The sequence below is a fragment of the Rattus norvegicus genome, chromosome 9 (assembly GCF_036323735.1).
Source record: "Rattus norvegicus strain BN/NHsdMcwi chromosome 9, GRCr8, whole genome shotgun sequence".
In the NCBI taxonomy this organism is placed as follows: domain Eukaryota; kingdom Metazoa; phylum Chordata; class Mammalia; order Rodentia; family Muridae; genus Rattus; species Rattus norvegicus.
Window position 1 is genome coordinate 73,732,463 of NC_086027.1, and position 24,972 is coordinate 73,757,434.

At 43.0% G+C, this 24,972-nt stretch overlaps 1 protein-coding gene across 13 annotated transcripts in view; it reads right to left on the minus strand.

The window, feature by feature from the left end:
• Window positions 1-24,972, minus strand: part of Plekhm3 (pleckstrin homology domain containing M3) — a 159,082-nt gene that overhangs the window by 72,465 nt on the left and 61,645 nt on the right. For all 13 annotated transcript variants that reach the window (XM_017596816.3, XM_039084591.2, XM_017596815.3 and 10 more), the window contains one exon: window positions 18,463-18,656. In XM_017596816.3, coding sequence (XP_017452305.1) covers window positions 18,463-18,656 — 194 coding nt within the window. The remainder of the gene's footprint in view (window positions 1-18,462; window positions 18,657-24,972) is intronic.

Sequence of the window (24,972 nt, forward strand, 5' to 3'; positions counted from 1 at the left end):
TGTATACTTTGATGATCTGCAATTTTTCTCATCTTGGAAAAATGTTTTGAAAAGAACACTCATACACAAGTTGGTATGTATGTTTCTTCTTTCTTTGTAGCATTGATCCAGCTTCCCCCAATGCTTACAACTGACATATCCATAAGACAGTGGTCAAAGCAAAGTAATTGATGATTATGCAAGTTACAGACCTTATTCCGATTCCACTAATGATTTCACTAATGTTCCTTTGTTCCAGGATCCTTTCTAGAATATAATACTGTACTTATGGATTATGGTCTTGTTGTTAGATGTACTTAAGTATTTTCAGGTCTCTTGAGACTCAAACACATAGAGAAAAGAAAATCCAGGACATGGTCTTTTCGTGAGATTCATGGAATTCCAAGAGTAGCAACAGGAAATATCATGTTCTAACAGGTAAGACAGAGGCTGCTGGAAGTGGATGGATGGAAGGAAGGAAGGAAGGAAGGAAGGAAGGAAGGAAGGAAGGAATTCTTGAAAGGAAAATGATGAAGTTTCTTAAGTAAAAGCAAAGAGGCAGCAGTGCTGAGAAACAGGCACGCTGACCCAAGTGTGTGTGCCGGACAGTCATTATGCCATTCCACCCGCCCTCTTCCATTGCTACAGAGCCCCATCCTTCAGTGTGGAAGGACTGAAGGAAGATTCTGACATACTCTATAGCAAGGACAAACACTATGGAGCAGATCTGTTATGTTTTGACACTTAAAATTCTCTCTGGTCCAAAATCCTAATGTGAGTATGATTAGAAGTTGATAGGATGAAGGAATTATGTGTAAATCAAATCATCCTGGCATGCTCTTGAACTCCGCCAGACAGGGAGAGTCCTTGGTTATCCCAGCACACACTGTGTCTTAACCTGCAGTGAGACAGGCCTCAGAGCAGGGGCTGAGTTTGCTGCTTTAATGACCACAACTGACGAGTAAGGAAGAGAGTTTCCAGTTTCTCCTTCCTGGTTCTTCTTCCTTCCAAGCCTTGCTCATTCTTCTCACAGAAGCAATTCCGGCATCTGTCGTTTCTACTATTCCTTCAGCATCATCTGCACAGCTGAAGGTAATTCTGTCTTTATTTAATGTTACAAACTGTGTAAGTGTATTCTGCATGAATTTATTTTCCCTCTCCCTTTAAAGGAGACTCTTATGTCCCTCCAGAAGTTTGTCATCTACTGTCTCCCTGTATCAGGTTCCAGTGTTGAACACCATAATTTACATGATTATGATTTAGGTTAGTTATGATAGACATAAAATACTTAGAAAATTCAATATATGAGGAAAAGATAAAGGAACTCAGCCTACTGGGTCTGGAGAAGATGTGTGCCCAAAAGATTTAGTGGTAGCCATTAAGATACAGACTTTTAAGAGCGATAACGTCAATCAGCCCTTCTCCCCAAGAGGAAGAACGTTGTGACATAAAAACACTGACAGCGAATGGGAGGATAAACCCCCCGAGGGGCCGGTGGGACTTGGTAAAATGCATCTCCTGTAGAGACGCTTTTTAAATGAAAGAGGAGAGGATTTTCCTATCAACATTTAGAGACAAGGCTATGCTCTTGTGCCTACAGAAGGCATATGGATTTCCACAGCAGGGCAACAGGGCAGATAAGGCTTGCTGCCCCTTGCTCACCTCTCCATGGAAGCAGACTGAATTGGAAACACAGTCTCTAAACATTTCCTTCAGGCAGACTAACTACAGAGAAAACAGGGTGAGACACAAACACCAAGATCAGGTTGGCGGCCATGGCGATTTCCGTCTACACGACACCAAGAGCTGCTCTACTGTGGTTTGGGTTATATATAAACTGCCCATCAGATACAGGGCCTTGAGAAAGCAGACTGAACTAGCAGGGAGGCCTAGGGTCTTTTCTCCTTCATGTTTGAAATAAGACATGGGTTACAGAGGACCTAGACAGGCAAGGCCTGCTCCATCAGCAGGAATATGCCCATGGCAGATTTGCCCAGAGGAAGGCACCTCAGGGGACTCAGTCATTTCAGGAAATAGGCTGGTAGAGCTATTTATGTCTGAGAAGCAAAATTTGGTATCCCCTAAAGATACTTTTGCCAGCATTAATTTTCCTTATTACATCCAATAAAGCATGGGTAATTACTTTCACTCATTAGTCAGAAAATATTGATCACTTTATCTACCATGAATTTAATAAATACTTCTGCAACTTGTCACTATGGTTAAGAACCTAAAATCAAAATCCAAAATTGGCACAGACTTCAATGACTTAAGCAGATGCTGGGCTCACAGTATGCAGCAGTCAGTCTGTCTGTCCCTGAAGATTTGGAAAAGCAGTCTTTAAACATACAGATACACTTGCAGGGAGGGAAGCTGGCAGGATACCTGGTCAGGAAAGGCCTCCACGAATGGGAAGTTGGGAGTGACTGGGAAGAAGTGGAGGTGGAAGGATGGATGGTATTCCGGGTGGAAAGAGCAGCAGTGGCAAGCACTCAAAGGTTGGAGCATACCTAGTGCTTAGTAAGCCTCCCCTGGGCAAGGGTATACCACGGAGCGTGAGCTTAGAGTTAGTATGTAAGTTAGTTAGCACGTAGCCAGCCAGTAGGGTGTGTGTGTTGACTGTCACACTGAATCTACATAAAAAGAAAAAGAAATGCCAGAGAAGTGCCCTAAGAAAGACAAGGACATGGTGAGAGCTGACAGGGAAAGAAGGGGGATGAAGGCAAGAAAGACTGGAGGAGAAATAAAGAGGTCTACGGAGAATTAAAGGCTTACGAAGAAAGACCTTCCACCAGAAAGACCATCACCTCAATCTTCAGGTCATGGTGAGCCATAAAGAAGTCTCAGTTTCCCCAATAAGTCAAGAATATAACTGGAGGCTATATTTGCTCAAAGAGGAAGGAAGGGGAGCCCTCTCACTGGGAGATATCCGGTCTGTTGAAGTAGGTGGGAACTGTATGGTATGGCCAAATAGAGTCTCCTGAGTCAGTTCAGGAAATTCCTGTCTCCGGCCTGTGGGTTTCAGGTGGAGCTACGATCATAAGGAAGCCAGGACAACACACCCGGGAAATAGAAAGGACTTGAACCTTGAGAAACAGTGCCAGAAAGGATTTTTCCAGGGAGAAGCCTGGGAAGGAACACTTTGACAGCAGAACTGCACTGGGGAGGCCAAGAAAGGGAGCTTCTTAAGGGGCAAGAAAGAATCCACAGCACGAGAGCTGCTGCTGGTGGGGCAAACAACACAAGGAAAACCCTCAGAAGCCCTCTAGCAAACAGGAGCTCATCGGTGACCTCAGATAATGGTTTGGGCAGGAGGAAGACAGCCAGACTACAGAGGGATGACTCTTTTCAGAGAAAGTGGGCCTCTGCTAAAGGATACAGGATGGAGAAAAAGCTCCTTTTTAAAAAAGTAGGGGAGACTTGATCATATTTATATGCTAAAATAAAGAAGCTAATACAGATGCAGGAACACAAACATAGGAGGAAGTCATGGGGTCTGACCCAGGAAAGGGAAATGTGGAGTCAACTGGAAACTCTTTCATACACATACACAGGAACGTGTATGTGAACAACATATACACACGCACATGCACACACTCTTTAATTAAAATGCTTTCAGTTTTTATTAAAATGGTATGTAACAGGTATTGTTAGTTTCTCCTCTATAACTTCCAAATTTCACCATATTAGGAACTTAAAGCTGCAAACTAAGCAAAAGTTATCTGACTTAGCAATCCTTTGGTAAACAGGATCCTTGCTGCGAAAGATATCTTTGGTTTTCAGATGAGTCTACTACGTTTGGGGCTTTCCATGCATGAAGTGACCTTCCTGCATGATAGCACTATTAATCACCAGGCCCAGCGGTATTTCTGCAGCAGGCCAACCACATGCATGGCCCTGCTCATGGCAATGCAAACTCATCTAGCTAAGCCTGACACGCAAGTCAAAGGACAAAAGTGATAAGAGTTACTTGTCTTATCCATCAAAGGAACCTCGGCACTGACAGATTCTCTGGTACCAGAGAATACTCAAGAAGCCTGCTACAGGTCCATACCCATCAACTAGCATACTTCTATCTAGCAACAACACTTCTATTTATCATCCTTGGAACTGTTTGACACACTGGGAAGGTAACTAAGGTAACTTAGGACTCATTTATAGCTTGTTTTAATGAGAAAGGTGAGAAAAGATAAAAACGGAAAAGGAAAAAAAGTCATATATGATTCAGAGCCCTTATATTAGCTGACATGGGGTTAAACATTCAGAGATAGTTTTCTATGAAATTAAAGACAGTACAGTCTTAACAAGCAAACAAAACAAAACATCAGGTGGGACCTCGTTTCATTTTGTTCTATGGCATTAAGTTAAACAATCGAGACCCATTTAACCTGACTAATTTCTGAGCACTTCAACTCCCAAGAAACCCTGGTACTTATGACAGTAAGGGACTGAGAGAAGCAGTCTCTTCACAAGATTTGGATAGAATTTTGTGTATATATATATATTTCTAGGAAACTGAGTTCTCAGAGATACACAATAGGGATTTAAAAACCCAAAGACTGGGCTGGAGAGAGGGCTTAATTCATAAGGTTCTTGTTGTATAAGCATTAGGACTTGAGTTCAATCCCCAAAACATACATAAAAATGCCAGGTGCTAAATGTTATGGGGATAACTAAGTGCTTTCTGATTGGGATCGAAGCCTGACCCACAGGATGTATTGTATGTACTGATCCAACATATACTTAGTACTGTAAACCCAGTTAAGAACTGGTAACTGGGAAGATCATAGACCCTAGAGGAAACTCACTATTCTTGTTTTGCTTAAACAGCATGTGGTCACCTGCCTTCTAAACCCTCGTGCTTATATTCACAGACAGTGAATGGAGACAGACAGCTCTTAGCCTTGTCAGAGGAGCTTCTAACAGCAATGGAAGGAGTCTACAGGGAAACTGGAACTGTCTAAGTGCGGAGAATAAAGGACAGTGAAGTCCTCAGCCCTCAGTGGGATACCTGTAGCACCCTCTGCAAAGCTTAGGACACATGTATGAAGAGGGGACAAACAGAATGGCAAACACAGCACGTTGTAAAACATTGAGTCTGCCAACATTTCATCATAGTATGGAGAACGGCCCATCCCTCCCTGAGGGATTCTTTTTTTAAAGTAGATTTTGAGTGTTCTTTTTTTATTTTTATAGATTTCTTCAAATTATTTTAATTATGAATAGGTGTGAGTATATGAATGCAGGTGCCCACAGGTGAGGGAAGTTGGATCGCCCTGGAGCAGGAGCTACAGTAACAGGCAGTTGTTGAGCACTTGATGGGGTTGTTAAGAATCAGAGTCTGGGGAGGGGCAGCATTCTCTTAACCCTAAGCCCTCTCTCTAGCCCTGTGAAGGACTCCTGACATTTAATAATGGCTGGGGGAAGGGTGAAACTTTCTTTAGTAGCATAGGTACCCATAACTTGCCCATGTTCTAGTAAATAATCTCCCACCCATCCTCCTTCAAGAAACCCTAATCAAACTCAGTGGATCTCACACAAAGACATAAAGGTGGAAGGGGGGCCTTCGGGGAAGAAGGGAGTTTTCAATGAGAGAAGGTAATGGGGTAAAAATGACTTAAAGTCAGTATATGCATGTATGGGACTATCAAAAGAATAAAAATATGTTTAAAAAAGTCAGATGCAGTTACAAGTACTTAGGTGGTGTGTGGTAGAGACGGGAACACCCCTAGAGTGCACTGTCAGCCAAACCAGTGAGCCCCAGGCCAGTGGGACACTGTGTCAGAAAACAAGGCACATGGCTTCCAAAGAATAATACCCTTGGCTAGCCTCTGGCCTGTATATGCATGTGCATGTATACATACATGTGTGCACATGTGCACATGCATGTACATGCAAACATACACACACATACACAGAGAGAGAGAGAGAGAGAGAGAGATAGAGAGAGAGAGGGAGAGAGAGATTTTAAAGTAAAGGGTGTTGGAATGGAATTATTTCAATTTAAACAGGTTTTAAAGAAAAAATTACAACATACATATTCATATACATAATAAAAAGATAATGCTGAATGCAGACCTCCACAATTTGATTCTGAATAATAAGGATCTCAAAGAAAAATAAGTAGAGGTGAGTAAAGGATAATTTACAAAGAAAACCATTTATTCATATATTACGACTGCATTTTTTAGGAATGTGTGATCCAGGGTAGGTAATTTGTACTGACTTGCAAAAGCTATTGTGACTTTGCACCCACATTGAGATCTGTAAGAAGCACTGTGAGGCATCCCAGGAAGAGCAATTTGATGTTAGTGATATGAGCTGCAAACTCTCATGAAATAGTTACATTAGGCTGGATGTGGAGAGGACTCATGCGTCCAGCCATGCTCTGAGCTAATGGAAAAACAATTTGAAATCAAAGGCAGACATTTCTATGAGAACCCACACTGAAGAAATGAGCTTCAATCATTTCTCTAGAAGCCTCATTTTGCTAATCTCATTGGTTGAAAAAGTGGCAAGCTTGCACAAGGTATATCTGAGTAGATAGTCAAAAGGAATGGGGTTTCCTTTACCAGGTCATTCAGACAGTGTGTGTAAGCTACTTAGCAACACTCTACAGACAGGAGTGGCGATGCCTGGGAAGTAATTTGGGATGTGATTATTCTGGGGCCTGGCCTACCAGTGACAGGCTGCATCCCTTTATAAATCCCAGCACAAACTCCTAAAGGAGTCTAAAGAAGAACAAGAATGTCGGACTTTTCCTGCAATGCTCCAAAAAGTGATGTTAGGTAATGCTATGCTTCATTTAATTCTAGAATGAGACAAGATTACTTCCTAACATCTTGAAGAATTTTTCAGTAAAGAGCTATGAATGTGTACAGTTCAGTATAATTGCTACACACCTTCCCAGCACTCCTTCCTCGAAGCTTACTAATCTATTTACTATGGTATGGTGTGACTCCATCATAGATTTCTGATGTCGGTGTATGTAAGATATCTATCTAATCTATTTCTGGCCGAATGAAACCAGTGGAGAAGGTGAAGGAAGGGAGGCACAGAGGGAGAGCAGGCGGATAGACAATTTACTAATGACATTTCTAGAATTGGTCCGAAAGAAAAATCATTTATGATGCAAACTAAAGACAGCTGCTTTCAAACATTATCAAAATGGGATCTATATTTGATAATTTCTGAGCCCTGGTAGATTTGTGGAGCTGGTCTGTTGAGACTATAGCCCAACTTTAGCTAGTGACAGTTTAAATTAACTGTTGAAACTAGCCATAAAATCCTGGCTAACAAATATTCCAGAAAATAAAAAAAGTCATATTCACTTACTGAGCATAAAGAAATGCTATTAATACACTTTAAGTGTTAATAAATTGCTGGTCTTCGATGATACTATTTTGGGGAGAATACTGGGCTTGTGAGAGGGCTCGGCTAGTAGAGGTGCCTGTACACAGGCCTGATGACCGGAGCGTGACCCTTGGCTCCCAAATCCCACAAGGCAGTAGGAGAAAACCTGATCTCCACACAGGCATGGCAGCATGAGAATGAGTGCTTGCTCACAAGCGCGTGTGTATGCACGCACACATGCACACACATACACACACACACACTCATGATAATACTACTGCTAAAGGTTTATTCTTCTAAAATTCAATATTAACTATATTTTACACACTTAGATATCATATTTTTTTGTAGCAAGACACTCTTAAGATCAGAGACACAGCATGTAATCTGTGTGGGTTCTTAAGAATTTCATAACAAGCCTCTTAAATTAAGCATATTCTTTTCTCCAACACATTGTGTGTGAGTGTATGTCTGAGTGTGTGTGAGTGTGTGAGTATGTGTGTGTGTGAATGTGTATGAGTGTGTGTGTGAGTGTGTGAGTGTGAATGTGTGTGAGTATGTGTGAGTGTGTGTGAGTGTATGAGTGTGAATGTGTGTGAGTGTGTGAGTGAGTGTGTGTGTGAGTGTGAATGTGTGTGAGTGTGTGTGAGTGTGTGTCTGTGTGAGTGTCTGTGTGTGAGTGTGTGTCTGTGTGAGTGTGTGTGTGTGTGTGTGTGTGTGTGTGTGTCTGTAGAGGCTGCACCTTATTCATTGAAGCAAGATCTCTTAATCAAACCCAGAGCTTACTGACTTGGTTAATCTTGCTAGCCACCTTGGTCTATGTCTTCTGAGGCTAGAATTCTACCTGGACCACCATGCCCATCCAGCCAGCACTTATACAACTTTCTGGGTACCCAAAATCTGGTCCTCATTCTTTTTTTTTTTTTTTTAAGATTTATTTATTTATTATATATGAGTACTGTAGCTGTTCTCAGACACACCAGAAGAGGGCATCAGATCTCATTATAGATGGTTGTGAGACACCATGTGGTTGCTGGGATTTGAACTCAGGACCTCAGGAAGAGCAGTCAATGCTCTTAAACATGAGCCAACTCTCCAGCCCTGGTCCTCATTCTTGAGTCCAGTACTTTAATCCTCTGTAGCTCACCACTGGTAGGCTGGCAGGCCACTGAGCCTCGAGGATCCTCCTGCATTCACCCCCCAGCACTGAGGTTATAGACATACACTGTCATGTCAGCTTTTACATGGGTGCTGGATCCATACGTGGTCTCCCGTGGTGTATGGCAAGCACTCTGCCCTTTAAGCTATTTTCCCAGCCTTATATGAAGATATTTTACCATCTCATTATTTGCTATGAGTCTCGTTGAATGTATTGCTTAATAATAATAATATCCTTTTACATCTATAAACACAACGCAGTTTTGCTCAGAAATTCATCATTTTTTAAACATTTACTGACATTAAAGATAATCACTTAGGCGGAGTACATAATCCTAGGCCTGAGAGGCTGAAACAGGAAGACTGTCATGACTTTAAGGCCAACCTGAGAGAAAGATCTAGAAAACAAGCTCAGAAGTAGGAGAATAGTAGGTGCTTTTTCTTATTTTATTTTTCTATGATGAATCACATCTATTGTATTAAGCACAACCCAGTTTGATCAAATGAAGTTGTCCGAATCTTGGTAACAATAGTTTCAGATTAACGAACTTATTCCACAAGTATTTATTAGTCTCCACTCCATGCTGGGGATCCAGCAGTGAGTAATACAGATAAAAAGCCATGACCTAGTGTGGCTTACCTCTTGGGGAAAGAGCAGAAGCATATGTGGAACAAAGGACAACTTTGTACTTTAAGACACAGAGACAGACAAAACACTGTACCATGCCATCTGTGAGTAGGCAATGAAAGAAGACAGGAGGGAGGGGGGGTGGGGAATATTAAGTTGCACACTGGTTGTAATTTAAAATACAGCTAGGCAAAGTTCTTTAAAGTGATGGCTGCATAAAGACCTAGATTCTTCAATCAGGTGGTATAGAAACTCGGGCAGGAGCCCTCTTAGTATGCTCAAGGACTAGCCCAAAGGCCAGTGTGACTGGAACAGAGGCAGGAAGTGGTGGGAGGTGAGACAGACACTAATGGGGACAAGACTGTGCATAGCTCTGGCCTTGACTCGGAGTGAAAGGTAAAGTTATTACATCAGTTAGGCCAGAAGTGACATCATCCAATCTGCACATCAGCTACAGCCAGAATCCGAAGAACAGACTGCCTCAGGGGACCAGTGACTGCAATAGTCCAGGAGAACAAAATGGTGCCTTGGACCCCGGAGGCAGCACTGACAGTGAGAAAGAGGACATAGTTTGAGGCTGAAGCTGTCAGTCTGCCAAGAAGAAGGTGTATATGGCTTGGAATATGACTGAAGGTGTTCTTAAATGATATAGGAATGGGGTAGGACAGGGATATTATGAGCTTGGTTTGGACATAGGTAAACTCCAGAAAATGTTAAAATTGAAAGGACCACTTCACCATCTGGACTTAGCCTCACACTTCAGTTAACTCACTAGAAAAGCATTGTGACTCTGGATAAAACAGAATGGGACAAAACACAAGTCTGACAGGATAATGTTAATAAAATAGCAATCTTCATGACAGAAAGAGCCCATTGCTTAGCAAAACTAACATTTCAGTGGGGACAATTAAGAGGAAGACTGAAAGTCAAGTCAGTGTGCCGCTGCAGAACAATCAGTCAAAGAGGGAACTTGATAAACGATAGGCCCAACTTCCTTCCCTGCCATGTGACCCAGCCCTGCTCAGAGTCACCAGGAACACAGCAGGCTTGCGAGTGTCCCCCAAGCAGCATGGGAAACAAAACAGTTTAGTTGACCTCACAGTGGGCACTTCAGATTTACTAGGCATATCAAGACCCAACTCACACTTTCACCGATGGAGAATGGGAAATACTCAAGCAGCCATGTAAACTTCCCAGAACCCAAAGATTTGGGTGTTCACAAGAGAAATATAGGATTTAAGAAAAGTCTGTCCAACGGCTGGTAATGTTTTCAGTGTTCGAAGGTAAACTGGGGTGGGGTGGGGGCAAGACACTAGAAGGTTTTTAAAATGGATTTTCTTTTTTAAAGATGTTTGATTTCCAAGGCTGTTTGCCTTTGGGTTTTTAGTATTACTATATTCTTATATGAAACGGTAGTGAGACATGATAACTTGTTGTTGGTTTGTGTTTTGGCTAGAGACATAAAGCAGCCCTGCAGACACTGCGATACTTTTGCATCAGGTTTCTGGTCTGGCAAATAGGAGGGTCTGACGAACTGTGGCCTGTAGAAAAAGCACTGGCTGCACTAAGCCTGTTGTCCTGCCTGGCTCCCCAGGAATGACTGGGTCTGTTGCTGAGCCCAGGCCTGGACCAGCCGTCATCTGACCTGCACTCCCATCTCTGTGTCTGCCTCCTCCTCGTTCTTCAGTCAAGTCTTCAGGAGGAAAGACAGGCCTCTCAGGAGCACGAGCCAGGAGTGGCTGTAGACAGACATCTGGGAGGCAGTGGCAGGTGCTCACCGCCACTTCAAGGCCAGTGTATGCTAAACAGTGACAGCCAGCAGCATAGAAAGACACTATCTAGAACACACTGTAAAAGAGTATGGAGACCTCTGGATGTCACCATCGGTTACTGGGTAAGAAGCAGTGATCTAAGCATGAGAAAAACATGGCTTTCATTGGACTCTGTTGCTCCCAGCCTTTCACTGTGGGCAAGTCAGACAGCCTCCATCTCTGTCCCTTCCTTCTAAGTATCCTTTGTCATATGTGCCTCAAAGGATGGCTATAAAGAAAATTATAGATTTCTGGGAAAGTCCCTCTTATTGATAAAAATCCCAATAATTGTAAGTAATTCTGAAAAATATGAGATGACGTAATTTTAATGATTCATAAACTCTGCTTGTATAGCTAAGTGATGCAAGCTTCTATCTTCGGCTCTCAGACAGAGCAGAACAATCTTGTCCTCTAAGAGCCTTCTAGGAGCCAACAAGATAGGAAAAATGAGCCTGAAGAGGTAGATGTAAGTCACCCAGACACCTAAGCACCAACTGAGAGTGGCCCAGATGATCACTGTGGGAAGATGTCACTGAACAAAGACAAGAAGAGGCAACATTTGAGCTGGCCTAAAGTTAAGAGTGGCCTGTAGGTAGGAGAGGTGGATGGCATGTCAAGGAAATGAGCGTTTGATTTTGACTGAAGTGTCTATGACCACCAAGGGCCATCTGAAAGATGAAGCCATACATGTAGGTCACTGAGATCAGATGGCCAACCAGGCGTTCTGTGATATTCTGCAGGTAGCTGAACTATATACAGTCCTGTCAGTCTGCTCTGTGGCTGAATGGCTGTTACCTGGACTAGTCAGAAGAGCCAGCATAGATAGGAGTCCTAGTTAGCAAACTAGAGAAACAGATGATGAGAGGTCAAACCTAGCAGGTGACAGGAACAAAAAGTAAAGGAATCCTGTGACCAGCTCTTGGTGCATCTTAAACCAAAGCTAACAGACAAAGGTCCAAGTACAGACAGCAAGGATGATGGGAAAGCAAATGAAATGGACTGGGCCACAGTTGATAGATTTTCAGGCTCCAATGACATCTGTAAGCTAGAGATAGAAGCTGCGGATCTCTTCCAGTCACTGCAGATTTGTGGACGGATCATGCTGACCATCAAGAATCCTAAGGAAAGAATACCTTCCAACATGCAAGGAGTTGCCAAACAGACTCAAGTCAGGGACTAGGAACATGAAGAAAGACAGCAGAGGTATGGTCTCTCATTCCTCTGCTCAGGAGCTAGAGGGAGGCATGGAGGCAGCAAGGTTGCAGAGAAGGGAAGCTAGAGGATGAAGAAGGCCATGAGATGAGAGACCCAGGAGAAAGTAAAGCCATGATGGCCAGGTCACTGAAACAGGAGCCTACAGAAGTCACAATGTCTTCAAAGAACGCAATTCCCAGTCAGGGGACAAGTAAGTTACAGGCAAAGAGAAGGCAAAGATTTTTCTATAAGTTTTAGTAGTCAAAGGAATGTCCAAAGATACAGCCTGTACAGTGGTGGGAGAAAGGGCTATTGTGCTTTTGTGTTTGATTATCCAGGTGAAGGAAACTAAGGGGCAAGATCAATCAATCAATCAATTAATCGATTGATTAATTAATTGTACTAGAGAAACTGGGGCCTGTTCTCTGGGGGATTCCTCTGTGCCTCCACTGCAGGGCCACAATCCACACCTGGGGACTCCTCCAGATGTGGCACTCTTTACATGGGAAGACCCTCCTCTTTAATGCCTCTAGGCTCAGTATCCTTTTGCTCCTTGTTTTATCTCATGTCTCCTCCTGAACTTCAGTGCTTATTTAAAAATGGGAGCTACCAGTACTGGGCATATACTCCTTTCCTGGCCCTTCCCTTATGTTTGGAGCTTCTCATTTATAGGTCAGACAACCAAGCAGCTTGAAAGCTGTTACTGAGGTGAGCAGTGGGGCAGGGATGTCTAACTTTAGGGCCCACAAAGCCACTGCTCAGGTGTCTTACTCTATTATTTTGGTGGCCCAGCTGCAATATTTGGCTTTCTAGTGACCTGGAATCACTGCTCCAGGCAAAGAGATGGCAAATGCCTGGAGAGCATGCTGTTCCTCTAGCACAAGCACTGGGATGCCCTAACCCATCCTGTGAGAAAAGGCCATGTTGATCTAGTGCTGTTTCTGCCAGTTCTATCAGCACCTTCATGTTTGTCTTTTGAGAGAACAGAATCAAAGACTGCTGCCAATCTTTGGTACCCCCAATCCAAAATGAGAGCTAAGGCTCTATCCAAGATGCATTGTTCTTATTTCTATACATAGAAATCCAGGGTTAAAAATTGCAAATGCCACAAACCCAGGAACCACTATGAATGACTAAGATGGGCTGGGGTTGAGAAACATGACAGGGTTTATCATGTCTTCCAGGAGATGCTGGGCTTGAAGGAACAACAGGAGTAGCAGAAACTACAGTAAAGCAGAGTCCTACATCTAAAGCAGATTGCTGCCGCATAAAAATGAGAGAAGCCCTATGTAATGAGAGCGTCTGAATTTCAAAAGGAAGCAGGAAGCTGGATATATGTATGCATGAAAATTCTTCTTTATTTTATGTATGTGGTGTGACTGCATATGTGTGCATGTATATATGTGATCATGGGTGTACGTATGTACCATGGAGCATGTGTAAAGGCCTTAGGAAAACTGAAGTATCAACCTGCGGTAAAAAGTCCTTCCCCCTTTTTCTTTGGGGAAGGAGGTAACAGTGCCCTTTTTGTTGTTCTCCTCTGCCATATGCCAGGCTTGCTGGCCTGTGAGCTTCTAAGGATTCTCTTGGCTCTGCCGTCTGTCATCGTCCCTAGGCGTTCTGGATTACAGAAGCACAATACCATGCCCAACTTGTGTGTACTGCCTGTATAAGTAAGCATGTGTGTGTATTATATGGGCAACTTCTGTTAAAAGGTCATTACAGAGCTTAGCAGAGCCATCCCTGTAAGGCCAAACAAAACAGGTCTATTGGTCAAGTTTAACTTTGACGTACCTCACTTAGCACTTCTGTTTACACCCATCCTCCTAGACCCAAGTTTAGTTGAGCATGTAGGCAATTCTTCCTTATGTCCCTCCGAAACATGTCCCTTAATGGCTACTGATCCCATGCTTCCTGACACTGCCGAGATTTCCCAGAGTTCTTCACACACCTTCATGTGTGGACACGATAAATAACTCTTCTAACAAAAGTTAACAAGGCCTTGAGCTAATTCAGCAGGGTCACCATCTGGGAGTCATCAGAAACAGGGAACTGTCAGCATTGTAAACATTTTAGGCTTCATGGGAGACACTGACTCTTTCTAAACCAATCAGTGCTGCCAGTCAAGATTTGCAGCAGAGATTCAAGAACGAGACATCCATTTAACAACAATAACAAGACCAGTGAGGATGAAAACCGTGCAGTCACAATAACAAGGGACTAAAAGCAAACTGTGACTTCCCTAATAAGGCAGAGACCCAAGTTGGCTCCCTGGCGGTCAAGCGCCAATACGATTAATCAGTCTGTTTCCAGTTTTCTCGCGACAGCAATATTAACAGTTTGCTTTACTCTGTTTATATGGTGCTGACAGGTCTTCGGCATGTTGGGCCTACTTGCTAGTGATTAATGACTACTCTCATTCTGAGGTAAAACCAGGCAGGAAGAAAATGCCTTTTATGACTAGTTAGGAACACATTCTCTGATATTTTTGTTGTTGTTTCCCTGTTGCCCATTGGCACCTCCTTCTGTCTGAGGATATTATTCTCTGCTAACTGGTTCAGCTCCCTCTCCCTGTCCTGAGAGGCTCTGCTCTCTGCTCATAAAGGGAACCTAAAATGCACACTGTGAATGATCTTGGCATCTTCAAAGACAGTGTCGGTTCATTTTGTTATAAAAACCTCATTTCTATAAAAATGAAAGAATAGGTGTAAAGTGGCCCTGGAAATGGAAATTTTAGCACTTGGAGTAGGTAATAATCATGTTTACAGCTGTGTTTACATACACAGAAGAGAGCAGAGTTGGGATTATATACAGGTTACTATAGGAAGTACTGTCACCGCAGAAAGTATGAGAGATTATTGCATTAAACAATCATATTTCAGCAAGGTCACAGAGATTTGAAATAATATAAAAGGACCACCCTGTCCACATACTCTCCCTTATGAAGAGAAAGCTGTGAGAATACGATTTATCCCTAGTGTACTTATGCTTTTCCCTCTGTTTTTAATTCACGTCCTGTGTGTGTCTGTGCGCATACTTTTGTGCTGTGGGGCATGAGGAGCTATAAGGACAAGTTTGTAAGTGCTGGCTTTACCACATGGCTTCTGGGGTTCAAATTCAGGTTATCAGACTTAGAAGCAGTACCTTTGCCTATCTGGCCACCCTTCTTTTTGTGTTTGCTTGTTTGTTTAGACAGAGTATTGAATCTAGCCCTGGCTGGCCTTACTCTCGTTATGTAGCATGGAATGGCTTTGAATCTACACCCTACTGCTTTAGCTTCATAAATGGAAGAATAGAAAGTGTATTCCTCAACACCCAGTCACCAAATGTTATTTTATTTTTATTGTACTTTATGTTATTGTGACGGAATCTCTGGTAGTACAGACTGGCCTTGAGTATACAATACAGCCTTGAACTCCTGATATTACCTCCATCAACTTAAGGCCTGGGATTCAGGCATGTACTAACCCTAACATCATCTTAATAGATGTCAGTGTAGAGAATCTAAGAAAATGAAAACTAAACAAAGAAGAATGGGCTTCTTGGAAGGCCCGCTAGGAAACAGCATCTCACTGCTTGCACTCGGCTGAGTCCGGCATGCTTGGACACCAGGTAGCTTCCTACAACCTTCCCCACGTGCTTCTTTCCTCAGACAGCAGCACAACTGCATTAGTTCTGACAAAGAGGACATCAGGGGTGGCTTTTAAGTGAAACATTTTATCAAAGGTCTTTGAAGTCAGATGCAAGAACAATCTGATATGAAAGCACTATTAATAACAAAAACACTATATTCTGAGCACCTACCACAGACCAGCACTGTTGTGAATGCTTCAGTTATGCAAACGTGTTTTATTCCCACTGCTGCGACTGTCCTGAGTTAAACAATGGTCTTTGTTTGAAGTGCAGGATATGAGAGAAAGTAGAACACTACACTCGGCTACATTTGGGCAAACTTTGAGGCCCTTATATGAACTCTAATAACGCATCTCATGTAAAGATTTGACTGGAGTGGGGAAGAGTGACATTAGCTAGACTAGCTATAAAGGCACTAAAACCATTCTGGGAGAGGAAAGACTTAACAGTTATCTCAGAAACTGCAGTACACATTTTTAAATGTAGCAAAATTGGAAGAAAAGGCTTCAAAATAGATGCAAGCAAGAAGGTAAAAGACTTAAGAACAGTACTATATGTCTTAGGGTAGTCTGGCCTTCTTCCCAAGAGACATGCCTGACTGCATATTTTGACTCATTTGATCAGTTATTTCTTTAATTTATCCATTTGAACTCCTTGTAGGTCTGGGTAGGTGGGTGAGACATCATGGTAAGAGACGAATGGGGAAGCAAGGGTAAACTAGCTGGCAAATGTCTTCTCCGTGACCGGTGTCGTTTCTGTCCAGTGGTCTGAACTGACATCTATATGTGTCTGTGCTTCTCCTCCCTCCCTGACTCTCCCCTTCCAGCCACTCAAAACTGTATGCAGTGCGTTATGTGATGGCCAGGAGCAAGCCCAGAGGACAGAAAGAATAAAGGGAAGAGGACTGCTGCCTTCATCCTGTGGCTTTGGGAACAGCCCCTCAAGGCCTTTGCCCTAAACTTCCCCTTCTCCTTTTCTGGTCTCGCTATACGGCATAGTACATGGTGGCAAACCATGAGATTGCTGGAGTGGAGACTGTCATTCATAAGGAGGGGCCTCTTACTTAATTTCCAAAGGCATGCCTTTGGGATACTTTAACCAAAGCTAAATATTATTAAGGAAAGGTATCTAATAGTATTCCCATGTGTAGTTTTTCATATCATCCACAAATATAAGCACAAGGCACACAAGGTCCGAACAAATCTGAGTACTGAAGTAGTAATTGAGAACACTTCGAGAGCTTAAAGAAATGCTGTTTCTCTCTAACTCAGTTGCTAAATGAACTGGAGCCACAGAATCCGACTGTCTTCAAGGACAGTCCTGAGAATGCTTTTAGATGTATTTTTTTTTAATTCATGAGTATGGATGTTCTGCATGCACACATGTATGTGCACATATGCGTGAAGAACATAGTACATGGTGGCGAACCACGAGACTGCTGGGGTGGAGACTGTCAGTCATCCATAAGAGGACAGGCCTTCTATTTAATTTCCAAATGCCATGAACTGAAGAGGGCATAGGATTCCCTGGAAGTGGTGTTATAGACGGTAGTTAGCTGCCATGTTGGGTGCTTGGAGTTTTCCTCTGGAATACAAGTAAGTGCTTTTGAGTGCTGGGCCACCTTCCCAGCCCCCCAGGAAAGCTCTGAGCTTTTAAAATTAAGACATGCCTAGCTTCTATAAAAGTAAGTCTCTACGGCTTTCTGGAAAAACATCTAGGTGAGTGAGTGGGAAGCGCTCTGCTCCATGATCTGCCTTTTTCATTATTATTTTGTAAGAGTTCATCTGCATAGCATGCACCTTTCACTGGCACAGTTACTTCTCTCTAAAATGTCTTCTTCAGAAGCCTGGAGTGTCTGTTTCTTTGGATCTAACAGATTTTTAAATTGTGAACACTATCATTTTGATTTTTTCCAAAGGTTCCTACCCAGGTGGGCTTCCCAAAACACTTACTATGATTAATATATGCTGTTGGTCATTTCTATTAAAATGAAAAAAATCAAAAGGTATTTTAGAGACTTATGCATGCCATCAACAATTATTTGAAGTTTAAACTGGTCTATAAGTATAAACTGATATATGCCAACAGTGAGAATTTAAATGCTCATAAAATACAACTGTAAAAGATGGAATTTTATAAGAGCGATCACATTTTAATTTCGTTTAAGGATCTGAGTTTGGCTTGGCCTTGTGTGTTCTATGAACTATGAGCTGACTCAGTTACAGAAAAGAGAGCAGCCTATACCAAGTGCCAGGTGGAGGGCAGAAGCCCAGGGTGTGTGTCTAAATACCATGCTTTCCTGCCTGCAGCAGTTACTAAGCTAGTATATTTATTTTGTACAGAAAAAAAAAGATTTGAATAATCATTTGCATTTTTCCCATTAAAGTACTTTTTAGTTGTGCAATATTTCCAGCCTCCTCATACCTACATATGATAAGCAACAAGTAACCTAGAAAAGTACTAACAGTTGCCTCCATGGCTGGGAAAACCCAGGGTGACCTTAGTTAGGTTAACACACTGGTAGGGAAGGCTGAGCAGTGATGCTCACTTTTGCTTGGTTCAACTGACCGAGGACAAAGGAGAAAGTGAAATGAGCCAGGGGCAAAGGTGGTGGAGGGAGACATAGAGACCCGGAGAAGGGGCTGCCTTGGAAAGGGGCTCAGAGGGCATCTGACCTGCTTCCTGAGCTGGCATTCAGTGACTAACCTGCGGCGCAGATCCTCCGCCACTGCCGCCCTGCAGCTGAACAAATAGGCTCGGAGTGACTTCAGCCGCTGCCGCAGCCGTGCAACGGTGGCCAGAGGCTCAGCATGGAGGTAGAGCATTGGGTTCTCCTGCTGGATGTCGATCAGGGGCTCTTCGTACACGTACTCCAGAAACTCCTTGGCCTGTTTGGACACCTGCAAAACAAGTCTTGGCTGTCAGCACCGGCAAGTCACCCAGCCTTCCACACCTGTCTGCTCTGCCTTCGAACCACGCCTTGTGACAAAGTAGGTAGTGTTTCTGGTCACTGCTAAGGGAAGGAGCTAAACACTGTGTAGCTTTTCTTCTTACCTCCTCAAAGCTCAACTAACAAATGTGGAAGGAATTCCTGAACTCCTCAGCTCAACTGTGTTAGCAATTACATAAGCCGTACCTGTGATGGCACAGACCCCACAGATAGATCCACCACATCAAAGTCCTATTTCTGTCTGTCTGGTTTTTACATATCCCACTGTAATGAACCAAGATGTGACCAAGAAGGAAACTTGGTGAAAGGTACTCAAATGCTTCCCGTCTGTTTGAGTTGCTATAGATCTGTAATTATTTCAAGCAATGTGCCAAAAAACAAAAACCAAAACCACAAAAAACAAACAAACAAAAATCCTTCATAGTCTTTAAAACCTGTATAAATAGGCAAGCATGGATATATATTCCACAATACTTTTTAAAAAGTATTTTTTAAAATAAAAAACTACACATATTATGAAATATTAACAAAAACATTAAAGGGAATCTATGAGTATACTCAAGAAAAGGAGGGAGAAAGATTTTGTGGAAAGTAAACTGATGAAAAAGAAACAGCTCAAAAAGGAGATGTGCGCCCTGAGTAGAAGGCCTGAGCGTGGGCTGACTGCTGTCGATCTATCCACCTCTGCCTTTACGAGTTCTTTTTAAACAGCATTGTTTTAGGCCTCGGCAAATAATGCACTAGAAACGCAATGCACCAGAGAAAGAGACGACAGCATCAGGGCACTGCACAACAGAGAAACTACAGTTCCACATCACACCGTGTCATGGGGCTGACTGGACTCTCTCCAGGCCGGCTTGCTGATACTCGAATGGAAACTGCCCAGTGACATGAAAAGCTGGCTCAGCCTCTGTTTATGGAAGGTAAGCCTCTCCACGAGTTCCCACTAACCGTCTCCAGAAGCAAGGCTAGGACCCAGCACTAACATAAACAACACCGTTCATTAAAAAGAAAACTGCAAATCCACTCTGCTTTCTACCCCACGGAAGCAGCTCAATAATGAGAACACAAGCCCTACCCACACGCGGCTAGTTAGTAGGAAAGATAAAGACTCAAAACAAAACCACATACAGTCTGGGCTCACAGGTAGCTCAACGAGGGGAATCCCTTTCCTGGGGAAGGGGCAAGGAGCCAGGTAGGCTGGGTGGAGCAAGCAACACGGGATCTATGTCTGCAATTATACATAGAAACTCATTTGATGGACAGGGACGCATGAGGAGGGAACAACAGGCTGACAAAATCACTAAGTCCCACACACTATGGAAGTGTGACTATTAGATATGAGTCTGCTACGCATTTATTAAAAGTATACTACTTACACACAATCATGAAGTTCACATCGCTATCTTCTCAAAGTGGAAAGCTCACATTTAAGTTTACATTTCCTACAGGGCTATGAAATATGAAAGTGCATCATTTCTTAGTGTGTGTGTGTGTGTGTGTGTGTGTGTGTGGGTGTGTGTGTGTGTGTGTGTTCATAAGCAATTATTATTTCCGAGATATCTGTTGTGCGGTCTGACCCTATGATGTCATATAGAGAGTGACAAAGTTAAAGGCATGTAATAGACTGAAAATCCAGGCTATGAAGCATCCCCAGAATTAGCCAAGATCTTTAGCTGTTTACCAGATCAGAAACAACAAGGTACCAGAGTGCAGTAGCCTCTACTCTCATCTGTGAAGCAGACGTGAGCACAGGCCAGACAGCGTAGCAGGCCAGGCCTTCTGTGGAGAACAAAGCAGCTGTGACCCTTCCTCAGGCTCCTCCTGGCTCCAGCTCCATGCAGAAAGACAAAACTGGCTCCATGTTGCATTTACTGTGTTTCAATATCAGCTGCACTCACATATTTCAATAAGGAGAACAAGCCTGACGGTTTTCAGAGAAGTACAATCCACTTGAAACTGCTGCTAAAAATGATGCATTGTACAATTCAATTAGTCCTCCTGGGTGTACAGAACAGTGTTTATACTGAGTCAGGGCCCTGCTGAATTAGGTTGACAATGCTACCTTTTAGTAGGTGAACAGAAGGACAAAGGGCACTGGCCAGTCTCCCAGGCCTTAAAAGGCTTCTCTCTTCAGGTGCTACTTAAGCCCAAAAGCAAAAGAGAAGAAAACCTTTTACTGAGACAGTAAAAGCAGGGGACTAATAGGACAGCAGCTACCGATAGTAGCGTTCATAAACTAAAAACGATGAAAAAAAGAGAGACAGAGCTGGCTTCAGTAACAGCAAGGCACTGCCTTCCCAATTTATTAACAAGCTTCCCTCCCACAGAGTGCATTACTGGTTACTTGGGTATGTGAACACATCCCTGGCTGCTGCAGCCATTTCTGGCAGAGGCTGAGCTCACGGTCTGACTTCAGACCCCAGATGCCTTTGATTTCCACTCCATTCACAAAGACTAGTGAGGTAGGTTTTAGAAAAACTTGCAATTTGGCATGAAATAAATGCTAGTTTTGCAAATCAGAGCTTTATAATTAATCTTCTGATTCCTTGAGCTCTCAAAGTTTTCCTCCCTTTATTGGCAAGATGATTTAACACTCAAATCATAAAAAAAGCTTTTTCCAAAAAGAAAAACTTTTAAATGAGTATTGGCCTAAGGAAGAAGCCATACTCTTATTAACCTAAGAGAAGAAGTCAATAGTAATCTTGGGTAGGATTTTCTTTTTCTGCTAATGGCATGAGTCACATATTAGCGTGAGCTACTGTCCTTGCAAACCAAAACATGAAATTCGAAAATGCCCGAGTGTTATTTTATTTTTTACTTATGACTATTGTGTAAATGTGTGGTTGTAAATGATTGAAGGGGGGGGCAAGATGTTCATGTCATGCTTTACATGTGAAGGTTAGAGAATAACTTTCAGGACTGACTTCTCTCCTCTCACTGTTGCTTGTACAGACTGCAGTATGAACTACAGGCTAGCCTCGTGTGGCCTGGAACACTGGGTCAGACACATGCACCACCATGCCTGGTCTCATTGTTCTTGCAGTGCAAAACCAGAACAGTTTATGTCACAGGAACTCAACATCTCCACTGTGCTTATGTTTCTGATTGCTTGTGTTACACGACTTATAAGGAAAGAAGTCCAAGTAGAAACATGTCCCCTCCTCGTCACAATAAGGAGAATTAGAGAGGACAGCACGATCACTGAAATTAGTTACAAACTAATGATGACCAAGCCTGAGCCTGCACACATGCACTGACAAATGAACACACGTAATCTGAACACTAAGTGTGAGCGCTGTGAATCTGAACACGGCATGCATTTTGTCACAATGGCGATGACTACCTCTTCTGCAGAACTACTGGACGTTGCTCAGGTTTGCACAATCCTGAGAGAGGATTCGGGAATACTGTTCTGGCATGTTCACCCACAAAACAGCCCTGGGTAAAGAAGTAATGGGCAAAGGAAATAAACAGTCAACCACACGTGCAATTTGGAAATGAGGCAGTGCTGGGTAAGGACCCATTTTTATTAAAGGAGGAAAATGCCAAAAGAAACATAGGAGGACATAATCTTAGCATAACAAAGAAAGGAAAAAATAATCTAGTCAATTTTTCTCAATCTGTGTTCCCAAGATTACTAGTCCCACAGGAAAGATTTCTTCAGAGTTATGAAAAGAAATAGGCTGCACAGCACCGTCTTGGTGATTCAAAATGAAACATATTCTCACATCCAAACTCTGAGACACTTGGTAATACAGAACACCTGCTTGGGCTGGGTTAAGCATGTAGCTTGGCAGTAATGACAAGGAGGGGAAGACAAGAGGGAAAGGATTATCTACTTAACCCATCCACTCCTCAAGCCTACTCAGTAGAGACAGGGCAGTTTTGTGCGGTTCCAGCCCTGCTGTGGTAAGAATGGGAGAAAGGCTGGTCTATGTTCCACTCATCAACTGGCAGCAGAACATCCTTCTCTAACTTCACTGTCTCCTCTGACCGAGCTGTGATCTCACTGGCTTTTTCCAACCCTCACTAAGATGGTGGCCTTCCAACAGAGGCCTACTCACAACCTTGTGAGTATTCCACAGAATCCACTTTGAAAAATAGCGAATTAATTCACTGTCTGTATTTAATCAAGGTCAGAGACCTCAGATGACTTATTTATGGTCATGCCATGGCAGAGTGGAGCCAGGACTCAGAACTCTGGACACCCTGCTCTGTGCTCCACCGTCTGCAGTCACAGTGCCTTCAGCTTTTAATTACTGTGCCATAACTTATCTGCTCACTGTTCTTTAAAGAAGTGCTCCCTGTCTGTCCTCCATCCTTCTTTCCTGTCAGAAGGCAGGTGGGCTACCAACAGAGACAGGCTCTGATGCAATTAGGCAGCGCTGGCATGTAGGCTCTCATTTGAGCTCCACTCTACAGCAGTGAGGAACATGCAGAGGTATTCCATGTCCAAAGTCAGTTTGTATTTACGTAGTTGTTTAGATCCTGCCCCTCTACTGAAGTCAAAGCATTCGTGACGGCAGGAACCACATTACCTTTGAGCCACACATTCTTACTTCAGACACGATTTTAACAGTTTGGTTCTATTTCTAGGTTTATAACACGTTTAGAGTCAATAATGAAGAAAGAGGAAAGGCAGCTAGAGGCAAGAGAGGCTGTCTTGAATGCCTCTCAAGATGGAGAGATAGGCTTGTATAAAATGGAAAACCCCTAACTGATGGAATGTGAGTATTCAGGCTAGGACACACAAAACATTTTTAAAAAACACAACTATGGGGAAGTGGCAGGAAAGTTGAGTGTTTTGAATTGTGTCTGATTGGTCTGAATAGGGAGCAGGGAAATTACTTGTAGAAATTCTGTAGAACATGGCTACAGAATTTAAGGATAGGGTTTAACTCCTTCTCCAACCATGAAGTCCAGTTTATTCTGAAGCATAGACAACAGAAATGGATGCAATCCTGCTTTTGAAAGTAATTACAATTACTAATTCTCCAGAGGGCAGCCAGGAAATGCTTAAGATGACAATTTCATTCTGCTCTGCAAAACCACTTTTTCAACGGGGAGTCAAGCAGTCACGTACTTGCTATTAAGGACAGTAGGCAGATCTAACAGAACGATGTCTGGATTTAGAAACTGATAGGTCTAAATTGATCCTCACAATTAGGAGCATTAAGTTAATTCCTGGCATCTGAGCAAAGACAGACAGATGCTGGACTAAATGGAATACAGTTCCTCAATGCCAGTGACAGATGATCCAGATAAAATCATCTGGCTGTGTTCCTGCAGTAAAATTGTCCCTGGTCTACTGAGAATGTGGGAAGCAGAGATCTGGCTCCTCATGTGCAGCGTGAACGAAGTGAGTGTACCTAATAAATATCTTTAATTAGCTACCTATTCCCTCAAATCAAGTCTAGTTATTAAGGACCACCACAACGTGGCCCATCTTACAGAAGGATCCTAGGAGAGCTCTCTGTGAACAACCATGGCTTTCAAGAACTATGCCTGCCTTGCCCATTCGCTGTCAGTTCCTCCTTTGCCTTTGCTCCATTGACTGATAGGCCTTCTGCTGGCAGGTGTCACCAGTCCTAGCTTTCAGCAGATCACGGTGCCAGCACCACCTCACTTGCTTGCTCAGTGTTAGCTGTTAAATCTGCTCCAAGCACATCCATCTAAAGCTAACTCAGCCTGCCTCCCTATGTTCTTATTTCATTCACACACGAATAATATATTTATAGTCTATATTGGGAGTGTCAGGTACAGGATGCAGAAGGAGGCCATGATAACTGTCTAGAAGAGGAAGAAAGACATCAGGACAGGAAATAAGGTTCAAGTCAGGTTTTAGGCTATGCTGGGCTAGCTAAGGGCAAAGGAAAGTCAAGAGGTGTGAGCTGGCTGACAGAATAGGGATTAGAAAGGATAGACGGGATTTTAAGGAAGGAAGAGACTAGTGGGAATGGATGTGGGCAAAGGAGCCGGAGAGGGACTAGAGACGGCAAAGGGGACTATATTAATTCTGAAGACAGTTATTGAGAGTTCTGGCCCTAACTGAGCACTTATAATACCCTGGACACCGTGCTAGGCCCTTCTGTGACTCATCCAAGCAAACAGCAGCCTTTGGATTATTACTACCTCTATTGTAGGATGAAAAAATAAGACAAGGACTCAGTAGGAAATGCACCTGAGGTAACAAACATTAGGACCAGAGGTGAGCTGGGAAGCAAGCAGCATCACTAGAAGGCTGCCGACTTCTGTTGGGTGAC